The following is a 12,988-nucleotide window of genomic DNA, read 5'->3' on the forward strand; positions in this document are numbered from 1 at the left end:
TGTAGGTTGGCATGCGGGTGTAGACACTGGGCCAGTACGGCCGAGTGCAGCTGAATCCCCAGTTTACAATCCCAACCTGGATCCACGTATATTTGATGGGACAGACCAGTGGGGGCTTACCCGATCACCTGGGGAGAGGGAGGTAGGGACTGGCGTGTGAGGACTCCTGTGTCCTGGGTGCCCGGGTGCATCCTCTGCTGAGGCCACAGGGCCTGGGCAAGGACGCTGGTCCCTCTGGAGACCCTGTTGTGTCAGCAGCCTGAGCAGATTGATACAGATTTAATCAGTAAATCCAGACGGTGGGAATAAAGAACAAATGGCCAGTTATTCAACAAAAACGACAAGGGAAGAGAAAAGAGATGGAGTGGGGGCTCACAGAATGACGGAGCCATGAGGGCTGTAGCAAGCACCTGCAGTGCTTTGTACGGCTTTACTTTGTAAGTGGAGACTGTGCAAGGCTCCGAGGTGGGCCAGAAGCATCTCTGGCATCTCCGTGGGCTGTCTAGCATGCCTTCTCGGTTTTCTGATGCGATGGGGGCCCTGTCTGTGAGCTATTCAGGCTCTGCAAATTGTAGACAACTGATGGTATTGCCAGCGATTCTTGTTGTCTACACAAATAATCTATAATCAGTCTGTAAATCAAAACTGGGATGAGTTTATTACCTGAGCCAACTTTGAGGACCGTAGGACCAGGTGGAACAACCCTCCCCAAGGAAGGAAGCTCTCCAAAGAAGCGGAGTGTACAGAGTGGGTATATACCATCTTGGAACAAAAAGTGTACAGCAGATATGACAGGAATATCTCTTTTACCACAGTCATGAGATGCTTGGCTGGCACAGCACGTCACTGGTCACAAGGTGAGCACAGCAGGTCGGTAACTAATCCTCAGTTTCTTGGAAGAGATGCTTATCCTTAAAGAAACGCTGACATGGGGGGAAGCTACATCCCTATCTTTAAGGGCATCATTCTTGTCTTTGGGACGTAGTAAATGTTTAAAGCAGATGTACAATGCCTGCTCAACAGGCCACGTCAGGCCTTTCCAGAAAAACAAGGTCGGGCCGAATTAGTTTTAAACCAAATGGCTTCCTCACGTACTCCAATACATCTTATTGCTTTTCATTTATTCGCCATTGTCCACAGAAGTGCAAATGAATTTAACCTGTGGAACTTCAATGGCTTTCCCACCCCCACAGTGGAAAAGGCAAGTTCTGCATCTATCAAACAGATTAATTTCAACGTTCCTGACGGCCTATAGATGTCTCCTTTGAACCAGTTGTAATGTCTTACTAGTTCCCTCATTAATTAATGAGTTAAATAAAAACATTGACATGTGTTCATTTTATATTTGTATGAGTCATTTTACCTTTTAAAAAAAGATCCTTTAACAATTTATATCTTGGTTCAAGCAAGCACGCCGTAAAACATTATAGAATTGTCTGGGAAATAGGAACACCGATTATATTTGCTGTTATCAGTGAATTATTGTTAGTTTTGTTTAATGTGATAATGGTATTGTAGGCATTTTCATTGCCCCTATTTAAAAAAAAAAATACATTGAAAAATTAAAATGAAAAAAAAACGTTAATTGGTTTCAAAAATCCAGAGTGAAAATAACCCTGTGTTGCCCAGTGATAGAGATACAGATTAACGTCCCTGAAACCACAAGGCACTGCTTTTGTAACTGGAGGTGAGATGGTGAGGTCAGATTCATGAGGACGCCAGCCTCCTCTTGGCTCACAAGTGGGGCCGTGGGTCGCTGGGGCCATGTGTGTTGCTTGGAGGCGCAGGAGGGGCCCCGTTAGCTGTGCTAACATTACCACAGTGAGCACCATCGTCATTGTTTGTGGACCCGCAAAGCCTGAGCCGAACTTCCTGAGACCCCTTGATGTGCACATCTGGGTGATATTTGCGAGGCTATTTGCACAGGGCTACAGAACAAGTCTAAAAGGAACTCTGAAAAATAAAAAATAAAAAGAGCTCTGTCTATGCTTTTATGGGGTCCCCAGTGAAATGGCTCTGCCTCCTGGCATGTGGACTAAACCCAGTGTCTCTCGGCTACACCACGATACAGAGGCCGGGCGACAACCAGCGCCAGCAGAGGTGAGGACCAGCGGTGTTTCCTGGAGCCCCTACCGTCGCAGAGCAGGAAACTTGACAGCTGTTACTCATGGGTGGGGAACCTTAAGCGAAGAAAGGATTGAACGCAAAATCCACCAATAGGAGAGAAAAACAAGAAATGGGAGTAAAGCCAAATGGTAAATGAAGCGCCTAATAACAGAATTAAACACAGGCAGGAGACCAGTCACGAAGTGGAATTTAGCGAGGTTTGATATTGTTAGAGTCTCTCTGATGAACTGGGACAGTCCCAACTGGGTCCGTTAGCAGAAAGTAACCCCAAGGACCCCAGGTAGTTCTCCCCGAATGATCCAGGGTCAACACAAGTACCTAAGGGTCAACACAGCAAGTGGCCGGGGCTGGAAACCCCTTTGGACACAGTCGCTCGAGCTCCCTGCTCTGGGCACCGGCGACGCGCCTGTGAGCGTGACACCCAGCTCCCGCCTGCAGACCCCGGGGCGGGGCCAGGACGAGATGGGCAGCATCTGCGGGGCGGGGCCGTGCTCGTCAGCAGCACCACTTGACCTCGAGCCAAGCAACCCAACCAGACTGAAGGAATGATGGGACTCCCCGGTTCCCGTAGGACCAGTCCCTGCGGCCCGAAGAAACCCCTAGGATTCTTGGATAACCCCTGGAAAGGGTGGGGTGGTCTCAAGAGAGAACAGACTTCTGCTAATGAGAGACTGTGATACTTGAGTGACGAATCAGAGAAACAAAAGAGATACGTCCACATTGTCCACCAAACTGCCGAAACAGCTCGTATTCACTCCCACCACTCACAAAATATTTATTAACACCTGCTCTCTGCCAGGCCCCTTCCCTGGTCACTGGCTATACCCAGGTGGACAAAATGAAGGTCTAACCCCCTAATAACCCAGAATATTTCTTGGGAAAGAGAGTCGATTAAACAGGAATGACAGAAAATGACAAACACAGGGACAAAGGCTTCCTTTGTTGTTTGTGTTTGGGAGGGGACGATAAACAAAGAGTAAGTAAAATACAGAGGATGTTAAATAGTAATAAATGTCCTGCAATGAGAGAAAGCAAGGAAAGAGGCAAGAGGGGAGGAGGGAACACTGCTCTTGTAAACAGGATGGAGACACAGTGACATTTGAGCAGAAATCTGTAGGAAGTGAGGGAGTGAGCCTCGAAGTCATGCGGGGGAAGAGGAAACTGCATGTGCAAAGGCCCTGAGGCAGGAGCATACCTGTGTGTTCCCGACCTGGGCAGCTGGTGAGGGGAGCTCAGAGAACAAGAAGGGGAGAGGTGAGAGGGAGGCCAGAAAGACGGCTTCATTTCCTCTGAGTAAAATGAGGAGCCATCAGAAGGTTTTGAATAGAAGAATGCCATGTGTTATGACTGAGGTTTTCAGAGAACCACTCTGGCTGCTGTGCTGAGAACAGACTGGTGGAGGCGACAGCAGAAGCAGGGAGACCAGTTAGGAGGCTGTTATAGAAATCCAGGACAAAGAGCAGAGCTGCTTGTGCCAGTGCGGGAAGAAGGGGCCAGATTTGGACATATTTTGAAGATAGACTAGAATCAACAGGATTTGCTGACAACTTGAATTTAGAGAATGAGAGAAAGAGAGGAGTCAAGGAGGACTCCACATTTTTGTGTTGTTTTTTTAAATCAGGTTTATGGAGGCAAAATTCACCATTTTTAGTGTATAGTCCTGTAAGTTTTGATAAATGCATCCAGTCCTGTACCCGCCACCACAATCAAGACACAGAGCCTGTTCCATCAGTACAAAATCCCCCCCGTGCCCCTTTGTGGTCAGTCGTTCCCCGACCCCAGCCCCTGGCGACCCTTGCTCTGCCCCGTCCCTACGGTTTCGCCTTTCCCGCGATGTCGTATAAACGGAACCACACAGCTTGGAGCCTCCTGAGCCTGGCCTTCCGCACTCGGGTTAATGCACTTGTCATGGTGTGTAGTCTGTTCTTTTTTGTTGCTGAGTAGAACTCTACTGATGGATGGACCACGGTTGGTTTACCTGCTCACTGGTTGAGGGCGTTTGGGTTGTTTCCAGTTTTGGCCAATTCTGAACACAGCGGCTACAAATATCTGCATACGGGTTTTTGTGTGAAGATGTTTTCTTCTCTCTTGGACAAATTTTAGGAGTAGGGTTGCTGTGCTTCTGTTAAACTTAGAAGAAAGAGCCCGTTCTCTGCAGGGGCTGCACCCCTTCGCACTGCCACAGCTGTGTGGGAGAGTTCCGGGCACTCCGCATCCTCGCCAACACTTGGTGGTGTCAGCGCTCTAAGTTCTTCAAACTGAGCAGCTGGAAGGAAGGACTCTTGACTTTGCCGTGATAGGAAATTCAGCCAGTGGAGCGGGTTTGGGAGGAAATATCAGGAATCATTTTGGGTAGTGTTAAGGTCAGGATGTCTAGACAGTATTTACCTGGGGGTGTTGAGTAGTCGAGTAGACATACGGGGCACGTGCTCTGGGGTCACCGTGGATGGATGGCGTATAAACTACAAAACCAGCTGGTGTCATCCAGGGAGTGTGTATAAGTAGGTGACACTGGGGAGAAGCTGCAGCACTGAGCTGGGCACCCAGCATTTAGAGGTTGGGAAGATGAGGAAGAACCGGCAAAGCAGACTTTGTGCTGTGAGAGCCATTATTCCCCCTCGATAGGGATCAAGACAGCTGCTCCCCTGAAAACTTGACTGGTCCCGTTTGCCCGTGCGTGGTTGTTTGAGCAGCTGCTGGCAGGAAATCAGACCCATAGGCCCACCAGGGGGACATTTCCATGAGCAACTTTGTAACACTATGAGCACAGCCACCTGGGCGTAGGTGACAAAGTGTAGCTCAGAGCTGGGAAAAGCCATTCTCTCCCCCTCCCTGTGGAACCCCACTGCCTGGGCAGTCTGGGGAGCTTGGGGAGATGGTGCCCTTGGCGTGGAGACTGGTGATCTCATGAGGGTGCCATCAGCAGGGCAGCAGCAAAACTCCTCCAGGTGCCTTCCTGGGCAGCGACACCAACTAGGAGACTTCGAGAGGGAAAGGATAGAAAGAAAAGACTTGTTCTTGAAGTGATATAAAAACTTGGGGACACCTGAAACTAATGGGGGCACCCTTTGAAAATCTAAAATTCTTGTGGGCAGATATGTGCTCAAAGCCTTCATAATGTGGATAATTTAAGTATGATTGTACTGATGAAATCTGACATACTGTTTCTGTGATAACAAAAAGAGTTTTCTGTAAAAAAAAAACAGAAAGTTTTCTATAAATCTAAAACTACTCTAAATCAGAAGGTTTGAAGCAAGTATATTAGTTAGGAATGCATTTAGCTGCGAGCAAAAGAAGATCTGACCAACAGTGGCTCAAAAGCACACAGAAGTGTGGATGGAGGCAGCTGGCTAGGAGTGGGCAGCATCTTGACCACGTCCTCACATCCACAGCTTCTGAATCTCCATTCCCTGTCATTTTAGCACGTCAACTTGTAGCCTCATGGTGATAAAATGGCTGCTGAAGTTTAAGCGTTAAACCTGCATCCAAGACTAGAAAAAGGAGGAAGGTGGGAAAGGATGATCCCAGCTGAATATGCCCCTTTTATCAGGAAAAAACAAAGTCTCCCCAAGAAACCACCCATCAGACATCTGCTTCCATCTCATTGGCCAACACTCAGTCCCATAGGCACTTGTGACATTGCAGAAGATTGCGGAAGCAAGCGTTTAGCTTTTCCAGTCTCTAAGGTGGGGGCAGCAAGGGAGGGGTGTTGGCTCAGCCCACCAAAGGAGTCTGCCACTGCGGGAAGTCATGCAGTTAAATGTGGGCCTTATACTTGTTCTGGATGCAGAGTGGAGAAGAGGGTTCCCAGGCGTGGGAGGAAAGTCTCGTGGGTTAAATATTTGAGGAAGGAGCGCATGGAGGGGCAGTAACCAGATCTCAGCCTGCAGCTAAGACAGTTCCCGCCTTAATGACATTTACAGTGTGGCCAGAGGATCCCCACCCCTGCCCTTGGGGAGTGAGGAGAGCTCCACAAAAGGCTGGTCCATGTGGGAGGTCAATGCGAGTGGAGACAGGAGCTGGCCCCGTGGCTTAGTGGTTAAGTGTGCGCACTCTGCTGCTGGCGGCCCAGGTTCGGATCCCAGGCACACACCGACGCACTGCTTGTCAGGCCATGCTGTGGCGGCGTCCCATATAAAGTGGAGGAAGATGGGCACGGATGTTAGCCCAGAGCCAGTCTTCCTCAGCAAAAAAAAGAGGAGGACAGGCATGGATGTTAGCTCAGGGCTGATCTTCCTCACACACACACACAAAAAAATGTGAATTGAGACATCCTCCTGGGAGCCCAGGATGCGCTGTTGGCCTCGTTCCCACTGGGCCCCAGGGGACTTCCCTTTGAGGAACAGCCGGGCAGGCCCAAGGGTCTCTGTCCGTGGCCCCCAGAGGCAGGTGGTGTCAGTGGAGCCAAGGCAGTGAGGCCGCCCCACCCAGAGTAGTCCAGATTTGGGGCGTGTTCCTGGGCCCAGCTCCAACCAAGGAGCAAAAGGGCTTCTCTGTGACCCTGGTGAGGACCCTGCCAGGGCTGAGCTGCCCACATTTCCTCCTGGACCCCCCACTGATTGGGGAGGGAGTCATCGGCGTCCTGTCGCACTTGGGAGCCAGCTCCCCACTCCAAGCCCAGCCTGTCTCCTGGCTCCTGGAGGAGGGCGGAAGGGTGCCCAGGCTTGGGGGCTCCCTGGAGGCTGATCTCCCAACTCAGAGAAAGCCCACCCTCACTGGGGAATGTCCTGCCATTCATGGGGCGACTTCTCCGCACCCGCAGATGTTTCTAGGCATTGCTTTCTCCCTTTCTCGGGGGCTTCTGTCAGGACGTCATTTGAGGGATCCTCTGCTTATTGAAGGGGAGCGAGAAGGCAGGGTGAGAAACAGGCATGGGGGAACTGAGGGACAGAGAGCGAGAGGTGGGGAGGAGAGACAGGATAGGAGGGAGAGGGGAGAGGAGAAGAACGAGGGCTGAGGGGGTGCTGAGGGCAGGAGAGGAGAGGGGACGAAGGGAAGTAGAGCGCCAGGTAAACAGGGCCGAGGCCACGGACAGGAGGGCCCAGCTCTCACCTGTCACCCACTCACTGCCCAGGCTGGTCTCCGGTGGGCAGGAGGCCCATTTACTGTTTGTGTTTTAATAAAACCACCCCCACAGCATGAACTGTGATCTGGTGACGCCATAAGGGTGATCCAAACAATAGGAACAGACAGTTCCGAACTGTCCTGATGATAAAGGGTACCAACCAACCCACACAAACCTGTGCCTCCTTCTCCACACTCCCTTCACTGCCCATTTCCAGGCGGAGATGCTTTGTGGCAGAGTCCTAGTCTCTCTTTTTTAGCACGACTGGACCTAGTTATTTTCTTGACTCTGTTTTAGAATGAATCTCTTTTGCATGACCTACTACGAGGTCCATACTCATCAAACAGAGGATCCGGCCCTCCGTGGGCATATGCCCCTGTTGCAGGGAAGCCCAGCTGGGCCAGGACAGGGCCCCAGGTGCGGGGAGGGGGCAGCCCAGGGCCCTGGGAGGAGGGACAGGGCTGGTCCAGGAGGCCAGAGGCCTGGCTGCAGAAGAGTGGGCCCAGGAAGGGGAGCATCAGCTGGGTCCCAGGCAGGGCCGGAAGCCAGGCTGATCCCCTTGCGGCCTGGGACCTCGCTGTCCCGCCTGCCCTTGTGGGGGCAGGTGGGGTGACTCGGCCTGTGAAGCGGCAGGGCCTAGCAACCTGCTGTCTCATTGTTTTGCTCCTTCCTCGGCAGGGAGGATTCGCAGAAGCAAACGTGAGTCACCCGGTGAGTCGGCTCCTGGGGGTGCGGAAGTGCGGCTGCCTCGGCCCAAATCGGGGAGACAGGGCCTTGAGGGGAAGGAAGAGAGGACACCCCACTCTAGTATGGGGAGGTTTATCCTAGCCAGCCCTGTTCTGGAAACCCAACAGGTACGGCCCTGCAGCCGCCACCCCCTCCCGCCCTCCACCTGGCACCGCTGGATCTCGCAGGCAAGCCGCTGGATCTCCTGCCTCCTCTCCATTTGGCCTCCCTGGTGGGAGCGGGTAAGGAAGGGAAGTGCAAAGGCCAGGTGTCAGATGTTGAACCTTATGTGAACAGGACACCTGGCTGTCCCCATTTTAACCCCAAATGGACTGGACCCTTGCTTCCCAATGTCCCCACACCTGGGGGAAAAAACAGGAAATGAAGAATAAATAATTTATTTAAATTGGAGGAATAAATACGATATGTGGGCGGGGTTACAAATAACTGTAAAAATTATTAATATGTATTTACACAAGGGCGCTCCCGGCGCCGGGGGTGGAGCCTGAGCCCAGGGGCGGGGCGGGGGGGCGGGGCCTCCCCGCGGAGGCGATCCGGCGCCGGCCCGCGGACGCCCCCCAGAGGTAGATGGCTTATTTACAACGGAGGAAAAGGCACGTGGTCGGGCGGCTGGAGTACCCCTGGTCACCCGGTACCCCAAGACCCCTAACCCAGGCGGCCCTGGGTGGCCCCAGGAGCGCGGAGCGCCCTTGGAGCCCGTCGTCGGCGCCCCGCGGGCCTGCTCCCCTGGGAGTGCCCGCGGAGCTGCACCCCCTGCACGATCCTCTGCACCCAGGAGCGGTGGGCAGCCAGGCTGATGTAGACGCCGGGTCGGTTGCGCTCTGCACAGCCCTCGCCCCAGCTGATGACGCCCGCCAGCAGCCAAGTGCCGTCGACCTGGCACATCAGGGGGCCCCCGGAGTCGCCCTGCGGAGAGGAGGGGAGGTTAGGGACCCACGTGGGGCAGGGGCTGGGCAGATTCCAAGACCTGCACAGCGAGTGGCAGACGGTTCCCTTCGGGGGAACCCATTTCTCCGTCCTAGAGGCCCTGCACCCGAGCTCCACCAGGGCCAGGAGGGCAGAGCAGGACAGCCTTCCAGGCTCACTTTTGGTGAGAAGCACTCCGTGCGAGGCCTTCTCCCTCACAGCCCGTTTGTTTTACAGATGGGGAAACAGGCTCAGAAAGAACTGGCTTGCCCAAGCTGGCCACCACCGGCAGCAGACTAGGAATCGCAGCCAGGGACCAATACCGCCCAGCCCAGGTGTTGACCATTACACCATCCTGCCGTCCTCCACCAGATGAGGGGGCTGGAGCTGCTCTGGGGCCAGGATGTGGGACCCCTCAGGAGAGTGCAGGCCCCCTGCGAGTGGGCTCTGGCACACCTGAGATGCTCAGGGTACCTTCGATATGTGAACAAGTGGATGAATGGCTGAGCTGGGCTGAGGCGGGGTTCTGTAGGCATCTGGAGGGCCCACCAGGTCACAGCTGATTCTGAGGGAGGCCCAGCGAGTGGTGACAGAGCTCAGTGGGACAGAGGTGGGAAGAAGGTGGGGTGCTCACCAGACAGGCATCTCGCTTCCCCTCCAGGTAGCCAGCGCACAGCATGTCCTCCGTGATGGCTCCCTGCCCAGCTCCCCGCCAGTACAGGCGGCTGCAGATTTCTGAGTCGATGATGGGCACCTTCAGCTTCTGCAGAGTCTGTGGGTGGGGCAGGGGCACTGGTGCAGGGAAGAGAGAGTCAGGCTCAGGAAGTTCCCTTCCTAGTTGCCTCCACAGTTCCATTCCCTCAGTGGCATTTCTCGAAGGCTAATGGATCAACCCTGCCAGGCTCTCCCGAGATGCTTGTTGAAAACCCAAATTCCATAACTCCACCTTGGGACCTACTGACTTTGGACATGAACGTGCAGGCTGAGATTCTGCATCTTTAACAAGATCTCCGATGCCCACGAAATGGTTAGAACCAGTGGTCCAGGCTTTTCCTGTCTCAGGCTCTACTCTACCCAGCATGGGGACAGCTACAGATTCAGTGTTCAGTAAAGGACCACTCACTGTTGACTGTTATCAGGACATGAGAAATCCCACAGACACTGCCCAGGGCTGGTCTGTAGACCTTCCCCAGCCCATAATTCCAGGAGCCTCTAAGAATGACTATGGGGATGCGGGCTGCAACTTCAGAGCCAGTGGGGCCCCCTGACACCCAAACTGATGTCATTTCTCTTAATTCTTCTGGAATCTGGTCCCATTTTCTTACACTTTGTCCTTTCTTAGTTTCTCTCTCTCTTTATTATCTATCTCTTTCTGCTTGTCTGCCTCTTATTTTATCTAATCTGCTTTTTGTTTCTAGATGATGTTTTCCAAACCTCCAGACTTAGTTTGACAGTTAATTTTAGGCCTATGGAGACTGCATTTCCTCTGGGGCATTTTGCCTGCAATTATGGCATGCTGCCACCAGGGGGTGCCTGTTCCCACTTTGGAATCAAGGCTGTTTTCATATTCAAGGTTCTCAGCTTGACCCCACACATGCCTTCTTTCAGCCATTCCTAGATCACTTAATAGCTTTGTTGATCTGGCTGTTGGTGCCTCAGAATACAGCAGATATCTCTTTTAACTAGAAATGACCTAAAATTGTCCACCTAGATTTCCGTGACTTCACATCTCTGGATTGCAGCCTTTTCTTCTATCTCTGTCCAGCTTGGCCTCTGGCCTCTACCCTTTGTGCCCATGGTACCTATCTCTCTGAGTGTTCACCACCCTCTGTCCCCATCCATCCCCAACTGCCTGGTGCGGAAGAAGCCGTACCTCCATCTTGGACACTCCCCCAGCCTGCAATCCAGCAGTCAGTGTTCCGAGGGAGACGGATGGAGGAATCAGGCAGGCAGATGGGCAGGATTCGCTCAGAGAACTGGACGGGGTGTTCAAGGCGCACCAGGGCAATGTCTGCCCGGGAGCCCTCCTTCCAGGAGTACACAGGGTGGGGCTGCACCCCGGCGACACCCACCTCCTGGGATCGCAGACCCGGGTTCCCTAGCTTCCAGGCCCCCAGCAGCACAGAGAACTGTGGTGGCTTGTTCAGATTGCTAGAAGGAAGAGGGAAGGGGGTGGGGTCAGCCAGGAACCATAGGTGGCCAGGAAGGGTCTGGGAGGGGGTGTCTTGGGGAACAAAATGCATATGAAAGCCCCTGGAAAGCAAAAGAGGCTTCTGGGCAGAAGCAGGGTCTCTCCTGAGGGGCCGCGAGACTGCACCGAGGCCTGGAAGCCGGGGCTGTGTGGGGAACCCAGCGTGTGGGGCAGCAGGCATGGAGAATCGAGGGGAGGAGCCGGCCACACATACCCCTTGAAGCAGTGGGCGGCTGTGACCACCCAGCGGCTGGTGAGCAGGGAGCCTGCGCAGTGGTGGGTCCCGTTCTTCTGGATGCTCACGACCCAGGGCCACTCGGCATCGGTGCTGTCCTCCCCGCCCACGACCCGGTTTAGCCGCTGGGGCTTCCCACAGGCTGGGGGGGCTGTCGGAAGAGGGTCTCGTGTTCTGTCCTCCCCTCTGGCACAATCGCCTTTGCCTCCCAGCTTCCCTTCACCCACCTCCAGACTCCAGACCCACCTCCCATACTGGGGCCTGTGCTTAGGGCCACACACACACACACACACACACACACACACACCCTGCGGCTCCATTTGCTTTCCTGCTGCTTCCTTTGCTATTTCTTCCCCAGTGCTCCCCTCCCTCTGCCCTCCCCTCTGGCTGGCCTTTCCCCTCCCCCAGTTCTCAACATGCCCACTTCTCTTTTCCTTTACCTTCTTGGCCTCTCTCCTCCACATCTCTAGTCCTAGGCTCTCCTGGCCTCCTTTCCTGCCTCTCCAGCTCCACCCCCTCTTAGCCCACTGCCGCCTTCTGACCTGCCCCCCACCGACAGACACACAGACACTGCCCTCCCCTTCAGGCTTCACCCCTCCCCTCAAGGCAGCTCCCACTCACCAGGTGTGTTGGCAGCATCAAGGGTGGCTGGGGGCAAGAGAAGGAAAGAGTCAAGGTTGTGGAGAGGGGCTCCCGCCGCCCAGAGGCCCTCTCCAGGGGCTCATTCCCCCGGCCCCTGCAGGCGTCCCGGGTGGGGCATTTCTTGGAGCCTGGGCAGGGTGGACAGAAACCTCGGGCCCTCACGCACAGCGGCACCTTACCCTCCCACCAGCTTCCTGTCCAGCCTGTGCCTGCGCTCCATCCGCCTGCCTGGGGGCTGAGGGACCAGCTCCTGGGGCGTCTCTCACTGAGGGTAAGAGTAGGCGAGGCCCCCCACCCTCTCAGGCTCCTTCCCCAGACCCTAGTCTGTGGCCGAGACCCCTCACCCCCAGGCCCAAGGCCTGGCTGCTGCTGCCCCAGGATTGAATTGTGCAGACCCGAGAGACAGGAAGGAGGGAGATGAGGATGGGGAAGATGAGAAATAAGCAGCAGGGTTGAAGGATTGAGCGCCCACTGTGTGCTCAGCCCTGTCCTCACCACCTACCGTGGTGTGTCATCTAGTCCTCACGGCTGTAGAGGAAACCGAGGCACAGAGCAGTCAGATGAGAGAGAGAGAGAGAGAGAGAGAGCAGAAGGAAAAGAGCTGAGGTGGGGAAAGGGACGATTCAGGCAGGACCTGGAGGGAAGGCGGCTGGGTGGAGAAGCAGGGAGAAGGGAGGAGGTGATTCTGGAGGGGCAGAGCAGGAGGGACAGCAGGTCTTCAGACTCACCTGTGGAAACCAGAAGCAGCAGGGGGGTTAAGATCCTGAGACAGCCTCCACCCAGGGCTGGGGGAGTTCTGGAAACTGCCATGGCAGGTGGGGTGGGATACGGCCGGGAGCTGTGCTGGCCGTGACAGGAGTGTGCACAGCTGCCTGCAGGTTGCCCCAGGTTTTATCCTGGGAGGCGGAATGCCGTCGGACCAGTCCCCCGAGTAATGGCTCAGTCCCTGCCTCCCGGGCTGTAGCTGTAGGTCACGGGGGCTGGGGGGGGGGCGGGGGCAGGGGGGCGCTGAGGGCAGGAAATGAGCCGTTATGGGGCCTGGGGTCTCTAGCTGAGACCCCTCCTCAGGTCAGGA

General features: G+C 54.6%; 1 protein-coding gene across 1 annotated transcript; it reads right to left on the reverse strand.

Annotated features, from left to right (window-relative positions):
- Window positions 1–8,300: 8,300 nt before the first annotated feature.
- Window positions 8,301–12,781, reverse strand: LOC131422759 (brain-specific serine protease 4-like). Its single transcript, XM_058570258.1, has 6 exons — window positions 12,642–12,781; window positions 11,893–11,919; window positions 11,251–11,422; window positions 10,719–10,996; window positions 9,480–9,637; window positions 8,301–8,845 (listed from the first exon to the last, which is right to left on the reverse strand). The coding sequence occupies exons 1-6, from the start codon at window positions 12,721–12,723 to the stop codon at window positions 8,585–8,587; spliced, it is 978 nt and encodes a 325-aa protein (XP_058426241.1). The 5' UTR covers window positions 12,724–12,781; the 3' UTR covers window positions 8,301–8,584.
- Between the last annotated feature and the right edge of the window lie 207 nt (window positions 12,782–12,988).

This window comes from Diceros bicornis, chromosome 26 (genome assembly GCF_020826845.1).
Source record: "Diceros bicornis minor isolate mBicDic1 chromosome 26, mDicBic1.mat.cur, whole genome shotgun sequence".
In the NCBI taxonomy this organism is placed as follows: Eukaryota; Metazoa; Chordata; class Mammalia; order Perissodactyla; family Rhinocerotidae; genus Diceros; species Diceros bicornis.

Coding starts and splice junctions, on each gene's coding strand:
- LOC131422759 (XM_058570258.1), bottom strand. CDS start 12,723: ATGGCAGTTTCCAGAACTCCCCCAGCCCTGGGTGGAGGCTGTCTCAGG. Junction 10,997..11,250: donor GCCGCCCACTGCTTCAAGGG/GTATGTGTGGCC, acceptor TCTTCCTTCTAG/CAATCTGAACAAGCCACCAC. Junction 8,846..9,479: donor GGAAGCGAGATGCCTGTCTG/GTGAGCACCCCA, acceptor TCCTCTCCGCAG/GGCGACTCCGGGGGCCCCCT.